At 37.4% G+C, this 26,487-nt stretch overlaps 1 protein-coding gene across 45 annotated transcripts in view; it reads left to right on the top strand.

The window, feature by feature from the left end:
* Positions 1-26,487, top strand: part of Nrxn3 (neurexin 3) — a 1,541,537-nt gene that overhangs the window by 726,946 nt on the left and 788,104 nt on the right. For all 45 annotated transcript variants that reach the window (XM_063240987.1, XM_063240986.1, XM_063240985.1 and 42 more), the window contains one exon: positions 24,567-24,686. In XM_063240987.1, the coding sequence (XP_063097057.1) occupies positions 24,567-24,686 (120 nt within the window). The remainder of the gene's footprint in view (positions 1-24,566; positions 24,687-26,487) is intronic.

Below are 26,487 nucleotides of genomic sequence, written 5' to 3'. Positions count from 1 at the left end.
GTTCCCCAAATCTCTCTATCCAAGGGAGCTATCTGACCAGGGGAGCCTGCTTGGTCATGCTTGAGACAGGCCAAAGGTGTCCTCAGCTGATAGGGCTTTGTAGATAAAAACCACAGCTTCCTTGCCTCTGGGAGATAATCATAACATATTCCCCCATAGCCTGAGTTGCTCCCTGAGCTGTGTGTTAACTGAGTTACCTCCCTTTCCTGTGTGTCTTCGGGAGTCTTCACCCTGCTTCCTGAGCTCATTTCCCTGAATAATTACAAGCACCCAAACTTTTGTCTCAGGTCTATTTTCAAGAGGGACTCCAGGGGAGGGCAGCATAGATCTCTAAGTAGGACTGTCTTCTGCAAATCCTGTCTCCCATTTTTTATAGTTTGTAAGTGTAAGGAAATGGTTAAGTATCTTGTTACTTCAATTTACCCATTTTAAAGTAGTATAGTTGTGAAAGTTGTATGCTATCTCTGTGAAGAGAAACTGAGATAATATGAGTCAAGCGTTTCTGGGCCATTATAAATATTCAATAATGGTAACCATTTTTATTATTCTGAATGTCAGTCAGTTTAAATTGTTTCTGAATAGGTGTTACGAACAGCTGTAGATAAGTTCAGGGTTTAACAATTCTGACAGCTTTCTTTCCTAAACCTGCTTGCACTCTTTAAACCAAAATTCCACAAGTTCCTGGTGGTTTCTAAGTTATAGAACTTAGAAATGGAGAGGAGTAGGTATTAAGGAGAAATTGAGGAAATAGGACAAAAACTCAGGTTTCTCATACTTTAGTGGATAATATGATGCTGACAGTTTGAAAGCACATCATGAAATGAAAGTAAAATGGAGTGCCATAAAAATCCTGTTCCTGGCAAGTTAAAGGGCCATGTAAATGATTTGCAAGAGCTTTCTTTGCTAAAAGTTTTTTAAAAAATCACCCAGCATTGGCCTTGCCCAAGATAGTATGATAGGAAGGGGTAGCCTAAGAAACACTGAGTGCCTGTGGTCTTGCAGGCATCCTGTTTAGCCAGCGATTAAGACAAATGTGTGTCGTCCCATCCCCTCAAGTCTGGTGGAGGAGAGAGACGTGTAAATAGATAAATCACATCACAAAGTTGTATGTGTGTATTATCAAATGCAATGAATTCATTTTTACTGAGGCAGGAAGGTGGGAGGGGAAGGAAATTTTATGTATTTTAATCTGCAGTGAAGGTAGCTTTGCAGATGTGGATCCTGAAATTCAAAGACAGTACTTAAGTTAATTAGGGTTCCCAGATGCTAAGTGGAGAGGCAGAATTTGAATTCAAGCTGACTTCTTCTAAAGCTCTTTCTACCATGTCAGGCTGTTGTGGTAACAGAAAGGTACAGTGAGCTGTACCCTAGGTCAGTGGTGGTGAACCTATGGCACACGTGCCACAGCAAGCTGTTTATTGAAAGTTCTAAAATATTCACCATGGCAGCTCTAAGTTAATCTCTGCTTTCTGATACAAAGAAATTCTAGTAATTTTCTCTGTATAGTCACAGAGTTCCAGGTCATGTACCACTTTAGCTTTTCTTTAAATTTATTGCACACAAATTAATATAAGACCTAAGGAATTTATATTGTAGGAATTTAAGAGTGCAGAGAGAAGGGAAAGAGGCATCTAAAACACTTGCTACTTAAAAAAGTAAAAGGAAATATTTTCCTATGCGAGATCCAAGCATAAGATGATGGAATTATCTTCAGGACTCATGAAGAGAGTTTTGACTTTTGCCTCTTCGTTGATGCACAACTTGAAATCATCTTTAAAAAAAAAAAGATTTCCTCTGCTGTAAGGTAGAATTATTCAATTCGTATGATTTGCCAGATTATTTGTATACACAACTAATGAGTTTTTCATTCGAAGAAGTCAAGACCTTAAGTTGTAAGGCAGGAATTGATTGGTGGGAGAAACAAGTAAAGAATCGATGGCATCTGAATGTCTAAAGCACTAATTCTCATTCTACTAGAAATAAGTCTTCGTCCGTAGAAGATCACAAGAGGAATGTAAGAAAATAAAAGCAAGGATGCAATAAATTAATATGAAGTAATCACTTAACTTTGTGATAATAACTAAGAGAAGTATGGAGTTAATCAGAATGAAACTGAAGACAAGAAATCAACATTTATTGAATGCTTGATGCGGGCTTCCGTGAGATGAGCACTGAGTCTGATTTCAGAGATAGAGACGCTGAGAATCAGATATTTAGTGGTGAGTGCTTTGCTTGGAGAGGCAGACATGGAATTTTAACCCAGGATCAAATTTAACCCAGGATCTAAGAAACCCATCTTTCCACTCTGGTCCATGCTGGTCTGATAAGAAAGTAAAAAGCAAAAACTCAAAGGAGCTGAAGTTGAGTTACAATCACAAAGACAAAAGAAATATAACATTTCAACTAGGCACCTGGGATATTGTCTCAGAAACACATCTAAGAGGAAATGAGTAAAGGCGAAGGAGACTGTGGTGCTGGAAGCCAAGGAAATCATTTGGCTCGGAGGAAGAGTGTGAACTTGGGAATTAGGTGAATTGGAGGAAGTCAGGCTCTGTGTGTGCTGGAGTTCACAGCCAGCAGTTGGTGCAGGTTGAATTTAATAAAGCTTTTGAACTTCTTTTTACTGACTCAGGCACTAGGGAGCAATTGTTAACCAGGCAACCCTCTAGCTTCGAGGAATTGTTGCTTCTGCTTTAGCACACGATGTATTGAAAAGTGGTTTGATTTCTATGTTGATCTAGAAGACTCCTAAAGGAAAAAGTTTAATAATCATAAGTGAACTAACCATCTTGAAACTGGAGTCTAACTGCAATGAATAAAATATTCCAAGTTCACTAGATGATACAATTGCCGTAGACAGAATGCTATGATAATGGCATGTCCGAAGGACAGCATGGAACTGGACAAGGATTTTGAATGTAGCCTAAAGAAGAGACACATCTGTGAGATGCGGCTGAGGGGTGGTGTTTGGACTGTACAACTCAAGTGTGCTGTAAAACCAAGATGTGTGTGCATACACAAGTTCTTCTGGATACATTTCTCTAGGAATTAGGAGAATGAACAGAAGGTTTTAAAGTATATTTCTTACAGCCTTTGTTCTTTATTACTGAATGAGGTAAAAACCAGTATAAGGAATTATACTGGTTTTAAAGTATATTTCTTACAGCCTTTGTTCTTTATTACTGAATGAGGTAAAAACCAGTATAAGGAATAGTTTAGCGAATCAACTATAAATCTGAAGTGACATCTTTTAGAGTTTTGGAAAATATTTTGCGTAATTACCTATATACCTTGTAGGGCTTCAAAATCCAGATATGGGACAGGAGGAGTGCCCATAGGCAGTTCCAATGTTTGCAGTTGGAATTTGACATAAAATATTTACCAGTCTGAGTTATCTCTTCCTCCTTCATGATAAGATGATGCCTAGTGTATATCTCTAATATAGCAATTTTCACTCAATACTGAAAAGATAGGGTCACTTTTGTATATTGGTCACTAGATTGCATCTTTCATTTGAATGGCAGCTGTGACATCTTTCACCCCTTGGAATGCAAACAAAGAATGTGGCTTATAATTTGATATTGATAAATCTTTGAATGGAAGAATATATGAAGGATTAAATAAGAGATACTTTTTTATAATTTATAAAGCATCAGTATAATTCAAGAAAATGATGCAATTAGCCACAAATATGCTGTAATAGAATATACCAGAAAGACATATCAGAATTTCTTAATTAACTTTGTGGCTAATGATCCCTTATTTATTCGAGAAGAACTGTTTTGTTTGTTTGTTTTTTATGCATCTACTTTTTTGGTAGGCAACTAAATATTGGAAATTGCCTCCAGCTGTTTTTAAAATTCCTACTGATGACATGGATGTGCATTTTATAAAACATGCTGAAACCTGTGGGATACAGTAATGTATAATTTTACCATCAGAGTTAGCTTTCTTTTTGAACTTCAATTGGTTCTGGTAAATCAAGTGTTATTTGAGAACAGAACACAGGAGGGCACCAGAGAACAAGAAAAGACCAGAAAGACAATCTGGAAAAACAAAAAAACAAAACAAAAAACTCCCACCAAACCAAGGCACTGAATTCTTGGCTCTGGAATAGAGACTTTGCTAAGTTTATCATCTCCTTTTGATCTATTTATATTAAGTCTTAATTCTTTAAATGCTTGGAGGTATTTTTGACACTCTAGAGTGTTCTCCAAATGTACATTAGAGAAAGGAACCAACTTATTTTCCAAACAATACATCAAACTCAGACAATGCATTATGCATAAGTGGTAGAGGGCACAGAGACACATCTGAAGAGAACCCCAGGGAATGTGTGCACACGATGCTCTAAAACATTTTAAGGTTTCTGGCCTTGCCCCAACAGAGTGTTCTTTCTGGATATTAATCTCACCCTGGAGCAAATCACAAACCCCTGCAGCTGGCAATGTGCCTGCTGGTGCTTTTATTCCAGGTCTCTGGGCACATAGCTGGGCTCCTTTGAGGTGGAGACTCATGGGTGTTGTTTAAGAAGAAGATGGGGTTTAGTTATTGATTTGCTCCCATGCTCTTCCCTACACTCCAGTGGATGGTTTCCAGCAACACTGGAAAAGTGACTAGGTTACTACGCTTTAGGCAACAGCATCTGATCAACTTCTGGCACTGAATTATATTCAGAGTTCAAAAAATACCAAACATGGCTACCGTGTCTTAGCTCATGATGCACTAGGCAGTGCAGCAGTTTGAGGGTGAAAGTGGGTGAGAGAAACCCAGTTTCTTCATCTCAAAGAGTTGTAGACGTATGTGCCTGAATATCTACAGACATAACCTATTTCACCAGGCTTTGGAATTCTAGGTCTCATGTTTCAGATTATTTACTGGTCACTTCCATGTGTATATTCCATGAACGTCTCCAATTCAGGGTATTTAAATTTTAGCTGTTTGGTGTGTGTGTGTGTGTGTGTGTGTGTGTGTGTGTGTGTGTGTGTGTTTCTAAACTAGGATTCTTTGGAGTAGTAAGTGGCAGAAAACAGGCCTTTCATTGGCTGAGTAGAAGCCAGAGGAAAGGATCATAAAATGACTTGAGTCACTTTTGGGAGTCATCCACTCGTCTTTGTTTTGATTTTGGTAACGATTTCATGAGACTCTCTTTTCCGAGATAGGTGGTCTCAGTGTCAGCCAATATCCAGGATTTTGGTTATCTGAACAAAATTTTGAACAGGATACAAAGAAGTAATCAAGAAGGCAAAGATTCATTAAAGGGAACATACACCCCACAAAGAAATAAAGAAAGCAGGCAAATGAGAAAACTCCGGAATGAATTCGACTCAGAGAAATCCAATCTGATTTAAGTTTGAAGTTAAAAAGTATGCTTGGGAGAGTTCTAAGCAGGCAGAGCTCAGAGGTAGTAACTGCAAGTACATGTTCAAAAACGGAGACGAGATAGAGCAAGAGATGGCAGCTGCAGTGGGTTTCAGGATGAGCTTCTCTCTTGTTTTCTTAGAATTGGGAGAGCAGTCTGGGTGGTAGCTAACTGGGCTTCTTTTTGATCAACTATGATTCTCCAGCCCTGCTCCAGGAGGGGTAGGTTTTCTTTTAAGTTTATATGGGTATAGCTGGAACCAGCCTGACTGCAAAGCCCACAGGAATAGGGAGGAATTGGAGTGAAAACCTCAATATTGATGACATTATAATGACCACGGGCTCCCATTAGATATTCTAAAGTAGTTAGAGCTCACGCTCCTCTGGCTCATGCCAGAGGTCAAGAAAGTGTGATGAGGGTGGAAGAATATTCCTTAAGGCTGATTTTAGGATATTAAGGATATATGGTGAGGGTATGATCATACTTCTCAAGTTCATGTTAGAATTTAAAGAAATAGGTTGAGAGCAGGATGCCCTTATAGTCTTTAAGAGCCAGAAAGCATCCTGTCTGTGATGAGCCTAGGCTGGGAGGTCTCCCACATTGTCTATCTCCTGCCTCATCCATATATTCAAATTTATCAAATTGTATACTTTTAATAACTGCAGTTCATCATACATCATTTGTAGTCTAACTTAAGATGTGGATAATATTCCACATCAAATGTCTCATAGACTCATATTCCATTGGCCTGAAATTTTGCTTGTGTCATAATAGCTAAGTCATGGAAGTTATTTTCTAGAGTACAGGGTTATTATTTTATTGTTAGTTCTAAGAATTTGGCCACACTGCTTAAACTTTATATGGTTGTGGTCCTTCATCAGTGACAGCATGGCTGGACATGAGCATCTTCAGATTTCTGGAGTTCCTCTGATATCCATTGTCCAGATCCTTTTCACAAGTGTTTTGGTAGAGTGTGCCTTTATCCAGGCAGTATATTAATGGGATGTAAATTACCTAATCTACCTTTGTAGTAGGTAACACCTGTGCTGATAAACCATGCTTCTTTCCCAGGTATTGCATTTCTCTTTGAAACAGCAGAGACACATTTGATAAAATATTCCTTTGTAGTAGAAGAAAAATAGGGCTGTTCAATTTTCCTATTTGGACAAATTACCTTTATAAATTGCACATCATATGATTTAGCTACCAAATTTCATGTTCCCCTTTTCAAAATCTAACAATAATAGGATGCTCCTTCATAGGCTGAGATAAATCATAATTTTTAAAAATCAGTGAAAGAAAAAATTTGAATAAAAAATGTCTTATGAGACTGTGACAGATGTTGGAAGGGAAAGTATCACTGACAAAATCCCCACTTCGTGGAGTCATATAAATGTCACCAACTTCACATAGCCCTTAAGGTTGGATTTATTGTTAGGGGAATTGATATGCTGTTTAAGACATCCCAAAGACCAAGGCCAAACAAAGTTACCTTGAGAGAAGAGTTTGCTAGAGATCCCCCAAACCTGACTGATTAAAATCCACATGACCCAGGGCTAGCTTTGGTGGTCTTTAGGGAATCTTCCATACCAACATACCGACATTGTTAAGTTACTTGAAGGAATTGTATTTTATAGTTAATATAAACTGAAGACTGAAGCAATAAGAAAGACAAAAACAAAACAAAACAAAACAAAACAAAACAAAAAAAAAACAAAACAAAACAAAAAACACATTTAGGCAAACAATTATTATTGGTACCTAACAGTCTGTTGAAATTTCCATGATATGAGTTGCTAGTTACTTATGTGTCTCCATGATATCAAACTTGAAAAGAGTGACTATAAACTTGAAACGTCTGCACTGGACACTTTTCCTACCTCATTTCTTTATTCTTCACTATACCTCAGGGAAAAACCATTATTATTCTTACTAGTTTGCAACACAGAGAAGCTAAGACTGAGACTATTTAGACATTTGTCCAAGGACACGTAACTCGTACCTACTGGAGCAGGAATTTGAAGCTAAGTCTGGCTAGCTCAAAATCCTCTGTGGTTTTTCAAACTCTGCTGCTTCACTGCTTATCACGAGGCTTTTGAATTTTCATTCAGGTGTTTCCTTCACCTGGTGTCTTTAATATGCTGGTTTCAGTTTCTTCTGGGCACCCTGTTGGCCTGCCTGAGAGATTAGGGAGCTGAGTTGTAATCCTAGTGCCCCATTATCTCCACAAGCTCTCCTGACACCATCAGTGCACCAGGAGCGGTGAATAACCCTAGGAGGATGTGCAGAAATCTCAACCCTACTTCGCTTGACATTAGGATTTATTTTTCCTTTAGGCTGTTTTTGCATTGGCTTTGTACAGTTTTTGAAGTTGAATTTATTTTGGTTTAAGAGTGAGGAATTCATTTCCTCAGGACATTTTCTCCAGCGAATGCCTGTAACTTCAAGGTGCCATCTCTTCGGTCTCACTCCCAGTCTTGTATAATTTATACTTAAAGGGATAGGGTGATTTGTTTTTTCTAGGACAGTAATCAGAGTCTCTCACTCCTGCGGGTATGTGGGAAATCACTTTGACAGTCCAAGTACACACATGCAGAGGCTATGGGACAAAAAGGATCGTAGAAAAAATAAAATTGAAAATTATAGAGTCTATTAAAGCATAGATCAAGAAACAAGGAGAAAGAGATGAGACGCATGAACACATTTAGTATAGCACGCATGTAGTAGGCAAGACTACCTAATTTTCTGGTTACACACTATTCAGCTACTTTGGTTCTCTCTCAGCTCTCAGCTTTCTATGATATTTGGGCAGAAATGATGCTGAAAGGACTAAAACTGAAATTAAAAATGAAGATATAGCAGCTAGAACGCAACTGGGGCCATCACACTATTACTGCATTAGGGAAGCGCAGGATTCCTCGATCTAGTAGATCTGGTCAGAGCTATAGCTTGGCATCTCCTGATAACCAAATAGATGTGTGATCTTGATACCTACAGCAGAGATGGTAGGGGACTCTGGTCACCAGAGTGTCACCAATAAGTCAATCCATTTACTGAATGACAGCTACCAATCACTCTGTGTTTAAGATTCACTTCATGTTTTAATCCCATTCTGTGAACCAGAAGTTTTCCTTTTTGTCCCATGTTTTTTTGTTTGTTTGTTTGTTCATAGGTTCTCTGCATTTTTTGTTTAACAGGTCTTAGAGAGTTCCCATTTGCTATCACATCTTAACACATTCTATGGATTTTATTCATCCCACTTGTTTTTGTTGTTTGCTGTAACAAAATTAAATAATCTTAATGCAGCAAACACCCATTACAGGCTTAGATATTTTAAGAGCTCTTTTAGGTGTACAAGATAAAATGTGAAATTCTTAGCACAGCAAAAAACTCCTTATAAGCTCCAGGTTAGTGGTTTAGGCTTACCTCTTACCTCATAAAAATGCCCTTCACTTCCCTACCGTATTGCACTGCTCACCATTCTCTGAATTTGCCCAGCTCTCTAAGTCACTGTGCATAGTAGAGACCTCAACCTGGACCACTTGTTTCTCCTCACCCCATAATAGCAAAAGTTTGCTTTCTCTTGGAAGCATAGCTTGATTGCTCTTATGTTCCAAACCCCACCCCAGACCCTACACACACAGACACATACACACACACACACACACACACACGCACACACACACACACACACACATGCAGGCTACAAGCACACGTAAAATACTTGCCCCCTCCTATTATGATCCTAAGGTATGTTTTAAAGTACATCTGCTACCATTACATCACTTACAACAGTGTATTAGACTTTTTTTCCATGAATGTCTCCTCCATTACCACTAAGTAACTTTGATCTCTGGATCATAATGAATTTCTTCTTTTATCCTCAGCTCCCAGCCAAACTTGAGTGTATTATAAATGAGCAATTGGGATTTGATGACTTATTGAGTTAATGAGTAAGAACACTAAATAAATGTATTGCACAACTGTTAAGTGTGTGATTGTTCTTAGGTTAAGGAAGCTGTCATTTTGGAAGTTCAGGCATATGAAATATTTTCACTGAAATTTCCCCTTAGCCTCCAGTTTACTCCTACTATCAGAAAATTTTGTCATTTAAGTATGTTTTTGTTAATTAGTAATAACATGTAATATTAATCTGTTAGATTCTGTGTACCTAACTGCATATCAGAACTTGTCCTTCTCATTCCAAGGTAACTCTATAAGATCACAACACTCTATTAGTGACAGGAGTATAGTTCTCTGGAAACATAGGTAGCCTGAGGTATGATATTTACATAGATATAGCAAACACATACCCCAGTTCTTTCCCTGTTTTATGTTAGAGGTTGTTGATTGATTCCCTTTGAACTACAATTCACTCATCCCTAATTGCTTTTATATACATTTATTTGAGTACATTTGAATAATTACCTGTCTATATGATACAGTCTATGACCTCATGGAGTTTATAGCCAACATCACCTCAGAATCAGTGAGAAAAATGTTATGGGATACCAAGATAACCTTGAGTCTAACTAGAGAACATGGTACTTATTTCCCATGAACATTATGGTAGGCCCCAGTCAATGTGAGTTTGGTGTGCAATCTGATTTACTAATACACAGATTTTCCCTCTCCAGTGCCATGTTTTCTCACCTGTTTTCTCACCCAGCCTGAGTGTTGGTATAAAGAAGTATCTTTCCTTTCTTTACTAGGTCACTTGACACAAATCTCCTCTTTTTCACCCTCAGAAGCAACACTGGTCGCGTAGGCCTGTTCTTAAGTCCTACCCACCATTCACACTTTTATCAGTCATCCGGAATGTGATGCAGTATAATCATGGAAGGCTTGGCACTCAGGCAAACCTGGCCTTGAGTCTTCATGAGCTAAGTTGCCTTTGATAAGATAATTTAACATCCTCCTTTATTACTTTATCATCTGTTAGCCTATTTAGGCTAACAGTGCTTGCTTCACATGTTTTGAAGATTAAATATTAAGCCCCAAAATAAAGTGTGGCAGAGACTATGTGCCTTATTCTCACTGCGGATTCATAGCTTTTCATCCTGGAAATTCTGTGTCATCTCTGGCATGTTCTGGTAATATTGAGAGCTAGAGTAGCAGAGGGAAGAAATAACTGTTCAAAGATTGGTGGGGACAACTTATAGGTCAAAGGATAAACACTCAGTAGCAGTGACTGGGTAACTGGAGTCCAAGATAATAAAATGTATAGTGCACAGCACTGTAAAGTGTCAGGAACTGTGAAAAGCAAGAAGGGGCAAAGTCAAAATGAGGACTTCTGCAATTAGGTGGTTAAAAGTACCTAAAGAAAGGAGCTAACAGAAAATCTGCAGATAAAGGAAAGGCGAAAGATTATTAAATAAAATGATTTTGAAGACTGTAGAAGAAAGAGGAAGGGAGAAGGGAATTTCATCTTGGACAGGCTGAGCCAGCCCACACTTTGGTAGTGGAAAGAAAGCTTTGGATTTAGTTAATGGATGTGAAGAAGAGATTTTGTGTATCAATTTAACAAGCAACCCCTGAGTGCATAAATGTAGAGGTTAAAGTTTTCTTTTCAGATTTTAGTGTTTCCAACCTAGCTACGGATATGGATGATTGAAGATTCGGTTACAGCACTATGAAATGGTCATGAGGGACCTGTTCAGGAAGTCAACAGTGAGAGAATGGCAGATTTTGATGAAAAAGTCATCCAAGAGTTTCCCTGTGAGTTATAGGTTGGGTTAGGAAAAAAAAAAAACACTGTAGAACAGAAATTGATCCAAATTGACATTTGAGAAGTATCAAAATTGGAATAGGCAAGTGAATATTTGATAATAGAATGGAGCCCATTAAAGCTCTTGACTTAATTTCTTCTGAGATGTATTAAAAAATCTCAAAGATTTTAAAGATCTCTGTGGAACCATAGGTCATAAATTATTTTTCAAAGAGCACTGGAACTGGAGTTAGATCCAGGTGTATTTATGTGGTCATGAGGATTCTTTCCACATGACACAGGTCTCAGAATTTACATCAGTAAAAAAAAAATTAGGATTCTTTTTCTCAAAGTGTGGTCCGAGAATCATTTATATAGTGGGGTTGGTGTCTCCTTATTCTTGTCTACCCAGAAGCTCAGAGTGAGATCTTATTTATAAGTAGGGCTTCTGAAAATATAATTAGTACAGATGAGCTCATATTTAATAAGAATTGGCCCTAAAATGAGTGGCTGGTCTCCTTATCAGCAGACATTATTCAGAGAAGAAGGCTTTGGGAAGTGGAGGTAGAGATTGTAGTGGTGCAGCTAATAGCCAAGAAATACCAGGGATGTCCAGCAGCCACCAAGAACTAGGAAGAATAGAAGAAAAATCCTTCCCAGGAGTCTTCATGATTTTGATGATACTTTGACTTCAGACTTCTGGCTTTTAGAACTGCACAAGAAGACATTTGTGTTGTTATATGCTACCATATTCGTGTCACTCTGCTACAACAACCCAAGCACCTCATACAATTTGTATCAGGAACACTAGGGAGCTTGTGAAGATGTCACTTCATTAAACTCATCTTGGATCTGAGTCAAACACAAAGAGACTGGAACCTTAGAATCCAAATTCTTCACATGATCTATGTATCCTTCTTAGGGAATTTGAAAGGTGAGAATTAGTGGCCTAGATTACTTGCAAAGTTCTTTGAACAATCTGAAAGTTAAAAGTGCAGGGTTATCCTACACATGTAGATAACACCCTCTCTGCAAGTTAAGTGTATCACTTGCCTCTCTGTGTTCATCTCAGAGGACTTTATTATAGTGAAAAGTAACCAGATTGTTCCCAGAGTACATGACTCGAAACATTTTTGTGTTCCGTGTTCTGGCAGCATTTTAAAGATAAAAACCTTAAGAGTTTTATATTTCAGAAGAGAGATTTACCTCTGAGCAATTTGACAAATAATGAGATTTCTCCTAATCCATTTTCTTCCCTGTCATTTTCTCTGTAGGTTTCTCTCTTGTCTTTTTTATTTTGCTTCCTTTCTCTTCTCTGCCTTTCTTTATCTCCTATCCACTCAGAAATTAAAGCCATAGAATATATACTGATTTGACAGCCTTGTGTTCTTTATCCTGTAGGTCATGTGCAGAGTATTTTACTTTCAGGCTTAATATTTGCATATTTTACCCATCCTTTGAGCACCTCCTGGCTGTCTGAGGCTGTGTAGTGTGGTAGGTAAGGCAAAAACAGCACTGGGCTGTTGAGGTTGAAATTCCAACATTTATGTCAACTTGGACAATTGATTGAACTTCTTCCTGCCTCGGTTGCCTCAAGGGTAAAAGATGGATATAAGAAGAGCTGTGTATCAGTCAGCTTGGCTCCTTTATATTGCAGTGAGTAGTACTTTCCTTCAGTCATTGCAGAGGTTTACTTCCCAATCATGATAATGTCCATCATGGTCCTGTGACCATGCTGCTTCATGTCTTTCTGATTTCTGGATCTTGGCTGAAGAAGTAGCCCTAACCTGTTACATCTTGCATTCATGACAAAGGCAAAAGAAAGCTAACAGAACTACATGATGGCTTTAAACCTTCTAAGTGGCCCGAGCCATTTCTGTTTATGTTTCCTTGGCTATGAGTCAAGTTATACAAAACACCTGAAATACAACAGGAGTGGTAGTGTACATCTGTAATCCCCACCCTTAGGAGGCTGAAGCAGGAGGATCACCACCTAGTTTGAGGCCAGCCTGGGACCCCAGTGTTCAAAACCAGCCTGAAGTATGTATTGAGACCCTGTCTCAAAATGAAAACACAAGAACCAAAAACATCAACCAACCAAAAATACCTGAAACCATGGAACAGGAAGTAAAATTCTCTAGAAGAGACAGACTTATTAAGAAGATGCTTATAAGAAGAGATAACAAATAACTTTTAATAGTGCAGTTAAACACAGCAACCTTATAGAACTGATGTAAATAATAAATTAATACATGTAAAGTATACAGAAAGGTATCTGGTGCTAAGTCCTCAGTAAGGAGAGTAAAAATACCTATTTTTAACAAGGTAAGTATGACAATATAATTATTCATTTACTCTTAGCTTAGAGAACCTAGTGCGCAGGTCAACTACAGTGCTCTTAAGAGTTGAGAAAGACACGAACTGGAGATCTTTGTCAATGCAAGATAGGTTCTGTGCAATCTTAGGTGAACAATGTGAAGAGAGGAAGAGTCTATGACTTAGTCTTTCAGATGGACTAAGCACCCTCTTAGCAGTACACCTGGTGCACTCTCTGAACCAGATGCACCCGCATCGGCATTGGGGTTTTGTGCAACTTCCCAAGTAGCCCGGAGCCTCCTTGAGAACAGTAGTGTTTCTTTTTCACCTTTTTAACTCCCATTTTCTCCTAAAGTGTCCAAACACTATCTTCTGAACTTATGAATTGAACTCATCTTCCTTAATACAACCCGGGAAGGGGCACTAATTTTACAGGAATGATTTTCTTTTGCCTGGTGCTCCTGGCTTACTTAAGAATTCCAGGTGCCTTGGTAAAACACTCAGCAGTCTAAAGTTTGCTGCCATGCTGTGCTCAGAGTGTCAAATGAAGATACAAAAAGACAGCACAAAGAAATAAGTCACAGTAGCCAAGATATCTGTTTGCATCCTTGGCCCTGGTGACAATCCTGTGTTTGGAACCAGCACATTTAAGGCTTATGTAAGTGGGGGCAAATACATTTGGATTAAGATACTGTTCCTTTAGCTGTGTTGGTGATTCCTGGTTTTAATTTTTTTCTACTCTATGCTTGTCTTGCAAGTTTAATTTTAGTGCATTTAGGGCACTATAAAGAGATCACGTTTCTAGTAAGATGATGTCCTATAATTTCTTGTGTTTTCAAACCTACATACATATTATTTTGGGAAGGAGGAAGATTACCGTCTTGATGGACTATAACCAGTATTAAGTCATAGTTCTGCTAATAGCCTCCTGAATTTCATAAACCAAACAGTAGGATGGGAGATGACCATTTCACATAGCAAGTGCCTGTATCATAAGCTCCCAAGTCCATAGACCTTGCGATTATCATTCAAAAGAAGTAGGCTATAAGTATCTCTCTTTTCCCATTCTAACTTTAGAGTGTAGTTTGTATTTTGGGAAGGAAATGCTTCAAACATGGAGATCGATCTGGAAATGCCATCTTCACAACTTCCTTGTCTTGGAATACTTTAAATCCTGTGAATATAGATCTTTTTTCTAAAGTAAAATTTCTAATATAAGACATGGTAATTATTTAGCATCATACAGATCCCAAAGGTACTTTATATATCAAAATTGTATCTCCAAATCCCACACCTGCATGAAGTTTCTATCATGAATAAACCCAGGTTATTTAGGATTGATGGTGATTTCAGACGTCCTTCATCATGGTCAGTGGAGAGGCATGGGGATTGCACTTAGAGATCTCTGCTACTTCCTCATAAAGTCAGGAGCTGGTTAGATTTTGGTAATTTACAACCATAGCACCTCAGTGTGCACTGAGTGCTGATAACAGACTAGTATCCCCTGACCCTGGAACTGCTTGCTAGTTAACCTAGACCTGGACACTAGTGTCTAGGTTAATTAGCAAGATCTCCACATATGGTGTCAGGAAATCTGGACTCTAATCTCACAATTTAATGGTCTTGTTGTCTTGGATAAGTCATTTACTGAAGCTTATCTTAAGCAAATGCTATTACTTACCTTGTTGGGTTGTTAGCATTTGAGTTACTGCATGGGAAAAGTATTATGTTGTCTTAATTCATGTTAAGACAAATTATGTTCCTTTGATAGTGGAATATGTGACATGGGCTTGGGTTAGAGATTTGGGAATAGATCTCAAAATCAGTGAAGGGGTGAGGACGCTGAGCGGTGCAGATATAACAGCAGAGTGAGTGAGACTTCCAAGGCTCGTGCTGTGAGTACTGTGGAGTGGGGGAGCTACAGATATTCCCATGGCTGCCGCCTAAGATTTCTTACCCAAATACAGTACGTTGGGGTACTCATCCATTAGTTCTACCTACCTATATTTCGACAGTCTTCCCTGCCTTAACTTCTTGTTTGTACCTTCTTGCAGTAGGGAGGGCATCCATGATCTGGTCCTGTTTGAGGTTAGGGACCACCAGACCATGGCTGAGCTCACAGTACTGCTACCTGTTGCTGTGACTGAAACCTGAATTTGCTGAGGGGACGTGCGGCCAGACACCAAAGGAATCAGTTGCAAGTGTACACAAACATGATGACATTTTTCACCTTCAATTTCATTTCTACTCTACACATTTAACTTCTTTTGAATTTATTAGTAGATCATAAATGCTAGGCCTGCAGTTTATTCTTGAAAATACATTTTTAAAAATGGGCACTATTTTTCATCACCGCCCTAAAATAGACATTCTGTTTAATACTGTATTTAGTAGTATGTCCTTCATTTCCTTCTGTTCTTTAAGCTGTCTCATCTTACTTTTCAGATTCCTAGACTGGACAACCCAAGGGATGAAACATATAGAAGCTATGAGAACAAACACAATTTAATGAAGGAATTTTGTAGACAGAGTGACTGATGTTTAGGAAAGAATCTAAAGCACTATAATCACTTAAATCATCAGAAAGTCCTAAATTCTGTTAATCATACTATAACAAAGGTGGAAAATATTCCCATATATTACATAAAGTTATTTTATAAAGAAGGAGCTAAAGCAGTAGTCTCAAAGGAATCTTTCTGTTTATCACTGAGCAAGCTGTGTGACCTTGACAGATTACTATGTTTGGTCTGTGTCTTGATTTGTAAAGCGTGGGTTTAAAATATTGGCTTCAAGGTTGGAAGTTTAGCTCAGTGGCACAAATGCCTACCTGGCAAGTGCTGCGAGGTCATGCGTTCAATCCCTGGTACCAACCAACAACATAAAATAAAATAAAATATTGGCTTCATAAAACTAAGTAAGATAATATATGCAGAGCAAAGCAACTGGTACCACCCACTTTGTATATGTTACTTCCACTCAATTATTAGTTTTCCAGAATGCTGTATTTTCTTCTAGCCGGGAACAATGTATTTAAAAGGAAAAGTAATGACTTAATTTCATTTATATTTTATAACCCTTGACTGGTATATTTTACCTCCAGAATTGTCTAATTCACTCTGCTGCCAAAATGTAAGATGTAGCTCTCTTCTGCATCCCTCCCTTTTCTTCGCCCCTCATTACGTTTACTTTCATTTATTTATTCATCCATTTCAATGTGTTTGACTATTAATTCAGCTACAAGTATTTATTATTGTATTGAATGCCTTCTTGAATTTATCTGATCCAGCCTGTTGATCAAATGCAGGAGGCGGCCCCTGTTTGATCCTGTGACACCTTCTTCTCCATCCTTTAAACTATCTGTTTATTTATGATCTTCTACTCATTATTGTGGGGTTTTTCCCCAAAATATAGAGCACCTTTTTGGTACCAGGAGCTGTGCTTAGTTTCTGGAGATTATAAACGTAGTTTATTTTCCTTCGGAGGACACAGAATTGAATTCAAAAAAGAAATCTGCAGTATAAGGGACAGTGTGATCATTTGAGAAGTAAAGCACAGTTGAACGATGGATAAGTGAATGCTGTTTGCCAGGAGAATCAGAAAAGGCTGAGAAGGAATGGAAGGAGGAAGATTATAAAACCAGTGAAGGGTGGCTAATGTATTTTAGTATACCTTTCCACTGAAAATTGGATATATATTTTTCATCCTACTTGTTGATACCAAAGAGTCATTTCATAAGAAAACAGGCTTTAATTTCCTAATTTAATTTAATGAAAGTGGAAATCATTCCAGTATATTGCATAAAGTTATTTTATAAACAAGGAACAAAAACAATATCCACAAAAGGATCTCTGTGCTTATCACTGAGCAAATTGCTCCCATCTTCTGAAAATTGGAGAGAGATTATCACAAGAAATCTTGAAAGTGCCTTCAGCCCACCCCTGCTGAGCCTGCTCTAAATTTATGGCTTAAGGTAGAGGTTTGGCAGTAAATTGGGGGCACGATTCCTTTTCATCTTTTAAAGAGTCCTTTATTCTTCTGGAAATATATCTCTCAGATTCATTCCATTTCAAAATTGAGTTGCTTCATTTTCCTAGCTGAGATGAATAGATTCATTTTGCCCTGTGGCCACAACTTAGAGATCTTATACAATGGGCTGCTTGTGTTTGCTTTGCTATTGTTAGGGGTCCTCCTCGTTCCAGTTCTGAGGGATTGATAACAGTACATATCAGAAACCATGCTGAAAAGTAGAATGAAAAAGGGAGAAGGAAAAAGAAAAGATGGGAAGGGAGGTAAAGGATGGAGGAAGGGAAGGATAAAAGCAGGAAAATTGTAGTAACATATACCAATCAACAGAGAGTGGTGGCCTACTGTATTAAAAAAAAAAAAATCAGGTAAGCACTAAATCTAACACACAGCCGAAGAGTAGAAAGCCTCTGAAAGCTGTTATAAACAATGACTAATGTTGGGTCAGAAGCCTCAGTAACAGGAGTAAACCCTTTTGACTAATAAGGTCAGTGGTGAATTCACTTTTCTGGATTTTTCCCCTTACTGGCTGAGTTTGTCTATATCCACTCAGATTCTCAAACTAAAACCTAGGGACCAGCACTGGTTTCCGTCTTTCCCCTTCCTGCTCCCTCTCCAGAGGAAGCCTCCCAGTCTTCCTCTCAAACTGTTCTCCAAGAGCTGTGGATCCTACTTCAAAGATATATACCAAATTTCATCACTTCAATTTCTTTTTCTTTTTTTTTTTTTATTTAAGGAGAAAAGAAAAAAAAGTGAAAGGGTACAAGTTATACAGATTTACAGAAGAAAAAAATGAACAGTAGGAAATCACTAGTTAATGGATTACATATTGCCATCTTAAAAATAATTGTTCAAGTCACAAAATTAAAGCTTGTAGAGTGGACATTCCAACAATGGTACTGCAAACAGTTCTGTTCAATGATCCAATAAAACTCTGTGATATCATTTTCTATCTTATACACTTAAATATACATGCAGTTATATAGTTTAGAGCACTTTCTTTTCCTCTCTTTTGTACAATGACTATGTACACATCACTTCAATTTCTACTGTTATTCCTCATTCTACAGTATATTTACCTCCTGCATTTAGCCTTTTCCTATTACATTGCCTTATTTCCATTATTAGCCTCTTTTAGTCCAGTGTACCCATGAGATGCAGAGAACGTTCTTATGATCCCATTGGTTAAAACCTTCCAAGAACTTCCAGCTGGGTTTTAGACCAGTTTTCAGGGCCTTTAACATAATAATGAGGTCTCATGTGGTCTGGCCTCTCTCCATGTGAGCAGCTTCTTCTCTTCTGTCTGTCTCTCTGTCTCTGTCTCTCTGTCTCTCTCCCTTTCTCTCTGCCTCTTTCTGTCTCTGTGTGTCTCTATATGTCTCTGTCTCTCTTTGAGACACAAGCTCCAGCTTTAAAAGCCTCCTTTGCTTATGCTGTTTGTATAACATGCCCAGCTCCTGGCAAGCATCTGTTTTTGCTGTCACTGTGGCACTGGACTTTGTATGGTTGACTCCCTTCAATATATTTCCTCAGAGAAACCTTTTTTGACTCCTTGTTTAATAGCTCTCCTGTCATCCAAGTACTCAGAGTATGAACTGAGAAATTACCTCAATGAATCCTTTCTGGAAAATTCTATGAAGTAGCCAATGCTCTCTTCCTGCTTTCTACTTCAGCTACTTTTCATCAAATTCTCCTATTGCTTTTCCATAGTTTTTCACAAAGAACTCAACTCTAAATTTAGGTTATAATCCTTACGTTGTGTATTACTTTCAGATTCTATGACCCCACTAGACTGTAGGGTGTGTAAGAAGTGCAGGACTTCCTTGTTTTATATATATATATATATATATATATATATATATATATATATATATTTCATACCCGGAATGAATCCTGGTCCCATTCTGGTGTTCAATTACCATTTGTTAAATACAGGAATAGTGTGTGTGACACACTTCCAGGTGAGTGAGTATGACGTTGTATTAGTCCTGGAGAAGCAGAGGAGAGGATGAACCCTAGGGAGATGGACAGGAAGCCCATAGTTGCACATATTATAGATACAGGTTCCACACTGGTTTTGCTTATTCAAGTTGAATGAATACTGGTAGTGATTTATTGAGTTTTAAGTAGAAGCAGACCCTCCAGGATGGTGCATGTTCTCAAGTTAGACCGCTGCATTACTTGTCTTTTCCTCAGCTCACTGGGAGAGGTTTTAACAGAAGGTTGTGCAAAGCTCCCTGGGCTTTCCACACCTGTTGTAGGAACACAGCATCTCTCCCTGGGACTCAACTCCAGTAAGTGAGAAATGATTTAGTTATGATGCTTTGTCAAATTGATTCTAAAAATAGCATGATTTAAAATGGTTTGTCTAATGAAAATATTTAGCGGTTTATACCATCTAAATCAAACCAAATGCCTCCTCAGCATCTTTTGAACTCAAAGGAAACAATTAGAACCTGAAATTTTGCAACCAGAGAATAAAGTACTTTTTATGCCTAGTTGTCTGTCTCTTTTCTGCTCTTTAGCCCCATTCTATTTTCTTTCTGCTAATTCCTTGTGTAGTTCTCCCTTTCTGGAGAGGGTAAAAATTTATGGTGTTTTGGGCTTGGTAAAATGCTTATCATGGCTCAGCTAACCTAACTGAAGGTGATGGTGGAAATAAAGGTAAGTTTTCTCTTTATAAATATCTTTGGTGTTCTTGAAATCTAATGCAATCAGTCCTTTTGAGCATCTATTTTTCATACCACGTAGATATTATTTATATCCATCTCTCACTGTATATTAATGGGGAATAAATTCCACTGAAAAGTTTTAATCTATTGTAGGAATTTTGATTCATGTGAAACATGATTCCACAGGAAATTTAATTTACTTTTCCTTGTCTCTTTTTTGCATAATTAAAAAAGATATTCAGGTAAAGTGTAACAGTTACTATGCAGATATTGCCCCCGTTTCCCCTAACCACATCTGAATAAGTAAGTTTTCAAATACTCCTCATCCACTTTTGGAAATTTTCCTTTGTGTCAGGTGGAAGGAATTTCTACTTCCTGTGTATGAGCAAAACCATTTAGTTTCCTTGCTTTGATCAGGTCTTAGAAATATGTTGATAAATGGATAGCGGGGTAACTTGTAATTTTGCTTGTTATAACGCTCCTGGGGGGAATAACAAATTTATGTAGCATGGACAGTCTGGTTTTAAAAAGCCTGAATAGGTTAAAATAAAACCTAAAGTCTGCTTGGTGCAGATGTGTGTCCTTAGTAATGTTCAAATACTATTTTTTACTATCCTCTCTCATTTTCTGTCTGTAAATATCTGAGTGTCCTCTCCTCCAAGGTGTCAGCTATGATTTTTCTTTCAAAGTCAGCTTTTCCCCTACTGTTTTATTTCATTTTTAGTTCATTTTATTTTATTATTAGTTCTGAATTTTAAGGAAATTTGACTTCCATGGGGCTACTGTGGGATATAGGTCAAAAAGACAATTTAGTTGATATGTGTCATACATGATTCCTTGTTCTCTATTCCCATTCATCAGAGAATTAGACTTTCTTCCATGAAGCAAAGCATTCTTAGTGAGTTTAGTATGTGGCTAGATAGAAAGGGAATTTGCGTATTCCTTAAAAGTTTCCTTGAGCTTCTTTATTCTACAGTATTAAGAATTTTAATATTATTCTTTTCCCCTCAAACTATGAGAGTAAGTGTGCTAGGGAATTAGGGTCCTGAAATTTCTGTATCTTAGCAGATGTGTATCTTAGTGTGATTTTGCACCTTTATTTCAGATATGTCTGTCTTCACTTCATGTTTAACTTAAAGATTGTAAGGTAATTTATAAGTTCTATCTATTTTGATCCAGCAGCCATGGTCTAAACAGCTTAAAGAGAACCAAAAAGTTTTATTGAGATTAATACTTATTAAACTGAAAAGAATAGGAAATGCATCTTACATGCATCCAGTATGTACCTAATTGCTGATGATTATTTTATACATTATTAAAAAGAAGATAGAAATTTTATGGCTTTGAAAAATTCTTTTAAGTCCTTACCAGTTCCAGTTGAATTTTTGACTGTGAAGAAAAGCTTTACTCCTTCTCCTTGCCTGAACTGTCCTCATTTACAGTGGCAAACTCTTTATATTCATTATCTGCTTGATGCTGGCTTTTGCTTCAACCTGCCAGTGCAAATCTTCTCTCCTCTAGATCTTTCTGCCGTGAAAAATCTAACAGTTTTTGTTTCAACATTCAGCCTGTCTGTATTCTGCATCACTTGTTAATCCAGTCATGCTTGGGTCCCAGATGAGCATCCTTCCTTCTCTTTGCCTGTATTTCTAGTTAAATTTGAACATCCCTTTTTCTCTAGTAGGACCAGTTGATCTTTTGGCTTGAGTAAGAATAAATAACATTGACCTTTCATGTCTGGAGGCTCAGAGTTTCACAAACGCTCCCTGAGACTTAGTTATTTCTTGCTTGAAAATGAATATTGAATAAAGTTGCCTGCCATTTTAATGAGATGGGTGTGGACCTTCTTTTCTCCTCAAGCTAATGAGGATTAGGATGCTAGAGATACCAAATGTAGGTCATGGTAGGGTGTGAGAAGTATCTGTTTTTCACAGTTTTAGTTTTTCACGTTCTCTTAAGTTTTATAGTCAAATAAACAATTAAATATTGTGTTAAAATGAGTGTGTTTTCCTATAATTCTAGCATGTAGGAGGCTGAGAAAGGAGAATAGCAAGTTTGAGGCCATCCTAGGTTATATAGTGTGTGCTTGCTTCGATAGCACATATACTAAAAGTAGGTTACATGGTACATTCAAGGCCAGTTTTGACTTTTTAGCAAACTTTTTAAACAAAAAAGTTTAAACTTGACCTCCATAAACATTTCTAGGATACCATAAGTGCTAAAATACTTATAAAAGGTTAACAACATTTAAGAAACAGTGGGCTAAGACAAAGCTTGTTTTGTAATTCTGTAGCTACTATGACAATTATGCAGCAATGTCCTCATATGGACCGTGTTTGTCTTTCTCATTCTTTCTCTTATCTTGTCTCCAATCATAAAAATTAGGCGATGTGCAAAAAATTGCGTAGGAACAGATGCCACCTTATGGGAGATGTTTCAAACAGACCGTGTCTGTAACAGTTCTGCCTCCGCTGCCTATATCCTCTATATCCTTCCTTACTTTCTTCTTTCTTATTGAAGCATTTGCATGTAGAATAAAGAGGATAAAAGCATAAAAACACAAAAGCAGATTTGTTTGTTTTGAGAACATCTGTTCTTGTTATAAAGTATCCACAGGATGTGGTCCTGTTTTCTTCCAGTACCCTCTCAGCTTGCTGCTGTAAAAGTAATTGTTAGGTTTATCTTAGACACGAGTTTAAGAAAATAATGAGCAGTGCTTTCTAATGAGATAAAATGTGAGGGAAATCTCATAATATATAACTTGTATATGATATTAAAGCCAAATATGGTCACAAAAAGGAACTGAAATTGAATATGAGACTGTTTATTACAAAAATATTTTTCCTAAGATTTATTGATTGATTTCATGGCCTCCATTCTCAATTCTGGCTATCTTTTATGTCTGTTTTACATTTTTTTGCTAAATGCTCAGATTTCTGTACATTTAAAAAAATTAAATATAAAAGAAACATCACCATGTTTTTTAAAGTTTGGCTCACAGGAAGATTCCCTTAGACTTCAATAGCTACCATTATAAACAACAGATATATGAATATTAAATACTCAAAATTTAAAAGTATAGTTTTAAATTATCTAGAGATTTCCATGAAGATGATGCTGGTTTTTTTTCTTTCCTATACAGTCCATAATGCCTTCAGTTTTTGATACAGAGGAGAGAGTAGTTATTGAGAGATAAATTACTTAGATTGAAATAAATTGACCTTAATGGTTACTAAAGCAATAAAATGTGTATAGATATTAATTATTTAAAAAACACTCCTTAAAACACCTGTGTTGTACCTGACTGTGTTTTCTGTATATGATAGATTCAATGCAAATTCATCAGAAGTACTTCAGATGTGTAGCATCCATAAGGATATTTAGGAACCTCTATATTCCACTTATTTCCTAAGTCATTTTTAGAGATACAGGTTTCTGCACATCGAATGATTATTCCAGAAATATTGAATCAGCATTTTCATGTGGGCTCAGCTCTCCATTTAGAAAAAAAGAAATTTGGATTAAATCTTCTGATTCTGTTCATTCTTTGCTTTCAAATTTATATTTCATTCAATGATGGCAATCTTTCTAAGGTAACCTGACAGTCTTTTCCCTGCAGTAGCTGGATTCTTATGCCTCATTGTCTGCCTGTCTTGCCATCTTTTCCCATTAAGTACCACATGTCTTGTTGCCCCGATCCTTCAGAGAAAGCACTTGCATTTTGTCTGGTGCATCTCCAGTTTAGATCTCTTGAGACTACACAATTAATTCCTTTACTTAATGATGCTTTATATGAAACATTCTTTCAAACTAGAAGTTTCAGTTACGAAATTTTACATTATTTCATATTGTAGGTCTTTGGATCATTTTGGAGGATGACTAAAAAATGGAATAAATCTGGGGATCCTCATATTCCCTTCAGGAGCATTACTTGCAATGGGATTTAAATTTTGACATTATTTCTATTGTGATTTTGGAGGTCACTGAATGCAGATAGGACTATGGATTAATTAATAGAAATGTCAAGTTAGACAGCATATGTTGTGGAGTTCTTTTCTCATCTAATTGTTGGATACTTTCTAAAAGCCAGACTGGTGTATCATGCCTAAATAATCATATGATTTTAAAATAAATATGAGGAATTTCCTATATCTTCAAGAAATTAATTTGACTCTAGACTTTGAGAAACAAACAAAAGCTGATTACTTATTCCTATGTATGTTCACATCGTGCCACTGGCATTTTAAAGCCTGGTATCACAGATGAAGCAGGAGACTGATTTCCTTCATTGCCTTTGTGATTGTCCTTGGCACTTGAAATGAGACTTTTGCTTCTGGGACTATAGTTGGGTAGGTGGATTAGGGGGAGGGGTCCAATCTATGGAATTGTCCTGGGTCATGTGCATCAGTGTGGCTTTGACAACTCTGATTCCATGCACACTGCTTTGAGAACTGATTCTAACGTTTGCACCTACCACTGCCCTTAGGCAAAGGACCTGAGACCCTGTACGCGGGGCAGAAGCTCAATGACAATGAGTGGCACACAGTTCGAGTGGTGCGAAGAGGGAAAAGCCTGAAGTTAACCGTGGATGATGATGTAGCTGAAGGTGAGTACAGCCAAGGGGACATCGAACTCCCTTGAATCTCTTGGATATTTCATTTTGAAAACTTTCTGTTTTGCTTAACAGAAGTCAAAAATCACCTTCTCTGTGGATGACTTCAGGAAAGACTAAGAAAATAATCTGCATTTTCCCAAGATGTTTCATAAATCTGTATTTAGAATTTACTGACATCTATAAATATACATATGGTACTCCATAGGCACAGAGTATAGGTCTTCAGGCTAGGGGTAGGGTTTTACAGATCCTTCTATTATTCAGTAGTTACAAAATCATTTATCAGTCATCTTACTATGCAAGTTCGTTCTGTCTGTGATGAGGGACTCTTTGGTAGAGACAAATGGAGAACCCAGGCATTCAAACTATTGCACAAATGCCTGGAACCACATAATGCTTAAAAGGTGTTGGATAAGATTTGGCTTTATTAATTTTCCATTTATTTAGTCATTATTACCTGAGTGCCTGTTCTGTACTGAGCACTGTTTTAGGAAGAACTGGGGATACTGTGATGTATAAACAAGTAGATCTCTACTAGGTGGAAGTTACATTTAGGAAGACATGACTGAATGGCTCCGTGCATATACCCATAAACACTGAGAGTCCCACACAGCTTAAGTATTTTCTGAGAACCTGGTATTTGTCAGCAACACGTTAGCATTGTAGAAGGTAAAAAGAAAACACAGTGATACCTGTTTCTTCAAATTGTGAAGCAATTGATTAGCTAAGACTCTAGAATTTGAAAATAGAAAAACAATAAATTATGAATTTCTAATTTGGGTGGGTTTAGATTCAGATTTTCAATCAAAACAAAAGAAGCAATTGAAAGCAAAATTAGATTTATGAAGGTAGTTCTAAAATCAACATTTTATTGGTGGGTAAAATTGACGAGGTCTAAGGGGAGGAGAGAAGACATGCTTAACGGATTTGTTACATGCTGCATTCTAAGTCTAGTAACATCCTAGTGCATAATGTGCAGAATTCGTACCCATCTGGGAAAAGAAAACCTGGAGAGGCAGAAGGGACCATGGGAAACATCACCTGTATCTGACTTCTGCCCTAACTGACTCTCTGAAAGATGTTGGGAATCTACTTGTCGTTCATAGGCATGTGCAATTCTGTGAGTGGCCCAACCCGTTTCTACAGTGTCTTCTGCAATAAGTCAGTCAAGTTACGTCAGGAGCCCTGGGGTTTAATACAATCATCGCTACTCAATTGCTTTATGCCTTTTAGGTAGATATAGTAAAGCTCTTTTTCTTTATTTTATCATATTTAAACCTACACTTTTGTTACTTCTAAGGTTCCTGCCAGCATAAATGTTCAGTGACTTGGGGTCCTCTATAATTTGATTTTATATTCATGAGCCTGAGTGTCTATAGTTTGAGAATGAGGAATTATGGAATGTGTGTGTGTGCACCCCTGTGAGTGTGGGTGTGCTTGTGTGTGTGTGAGTAGAGAAAGCCAGCCTGTGGATAGAGCATATGTGCAGCAGGCATGAGATACCATGTTAGCTGTCTTCCTCACACCAGGTCCTTTAATCTTCCATAATTCAATGAAATCTTTCAAAATAAATGTTTTTTATTGTCATTTGAAAGAACAAGAACATAAAACTTAGAGAATTGCTTAATTAAGCCTCAGATTTATGTCTGTGTGATTTCAAAAAATCAACTTACTTTCTTTACATCATAAGGAAATGAAAAAACATAGTGAGATGGATTAGGGTGAAGTGGGGAATGCATTTAAGAATGCAAACCACAACACTCCTTTTCTCTCTCCAAAAATGAAGGGAGCC

This window comes from Cavia porcellus, unplaced genomic scaffold (genome assembly GCF_034190915.1).
Source record: "Cavia porcellus strain 051 isolate PalLab524CR breed Dunkin Hartley unplaced genomic scaffold, mCavPor4.1 scaffold_31, whole genome shotgun sequence".
In the NCBI taxonomy this organism is placed as follows: Eukaryota; Metazoa; Chordata; class Mammalia; order Rodentia; family Caviidae; genus Cavia; species Cavia porcellus.
This window is presented reverse-complemented; position numbering and strand designations above follow the sequence as displayed.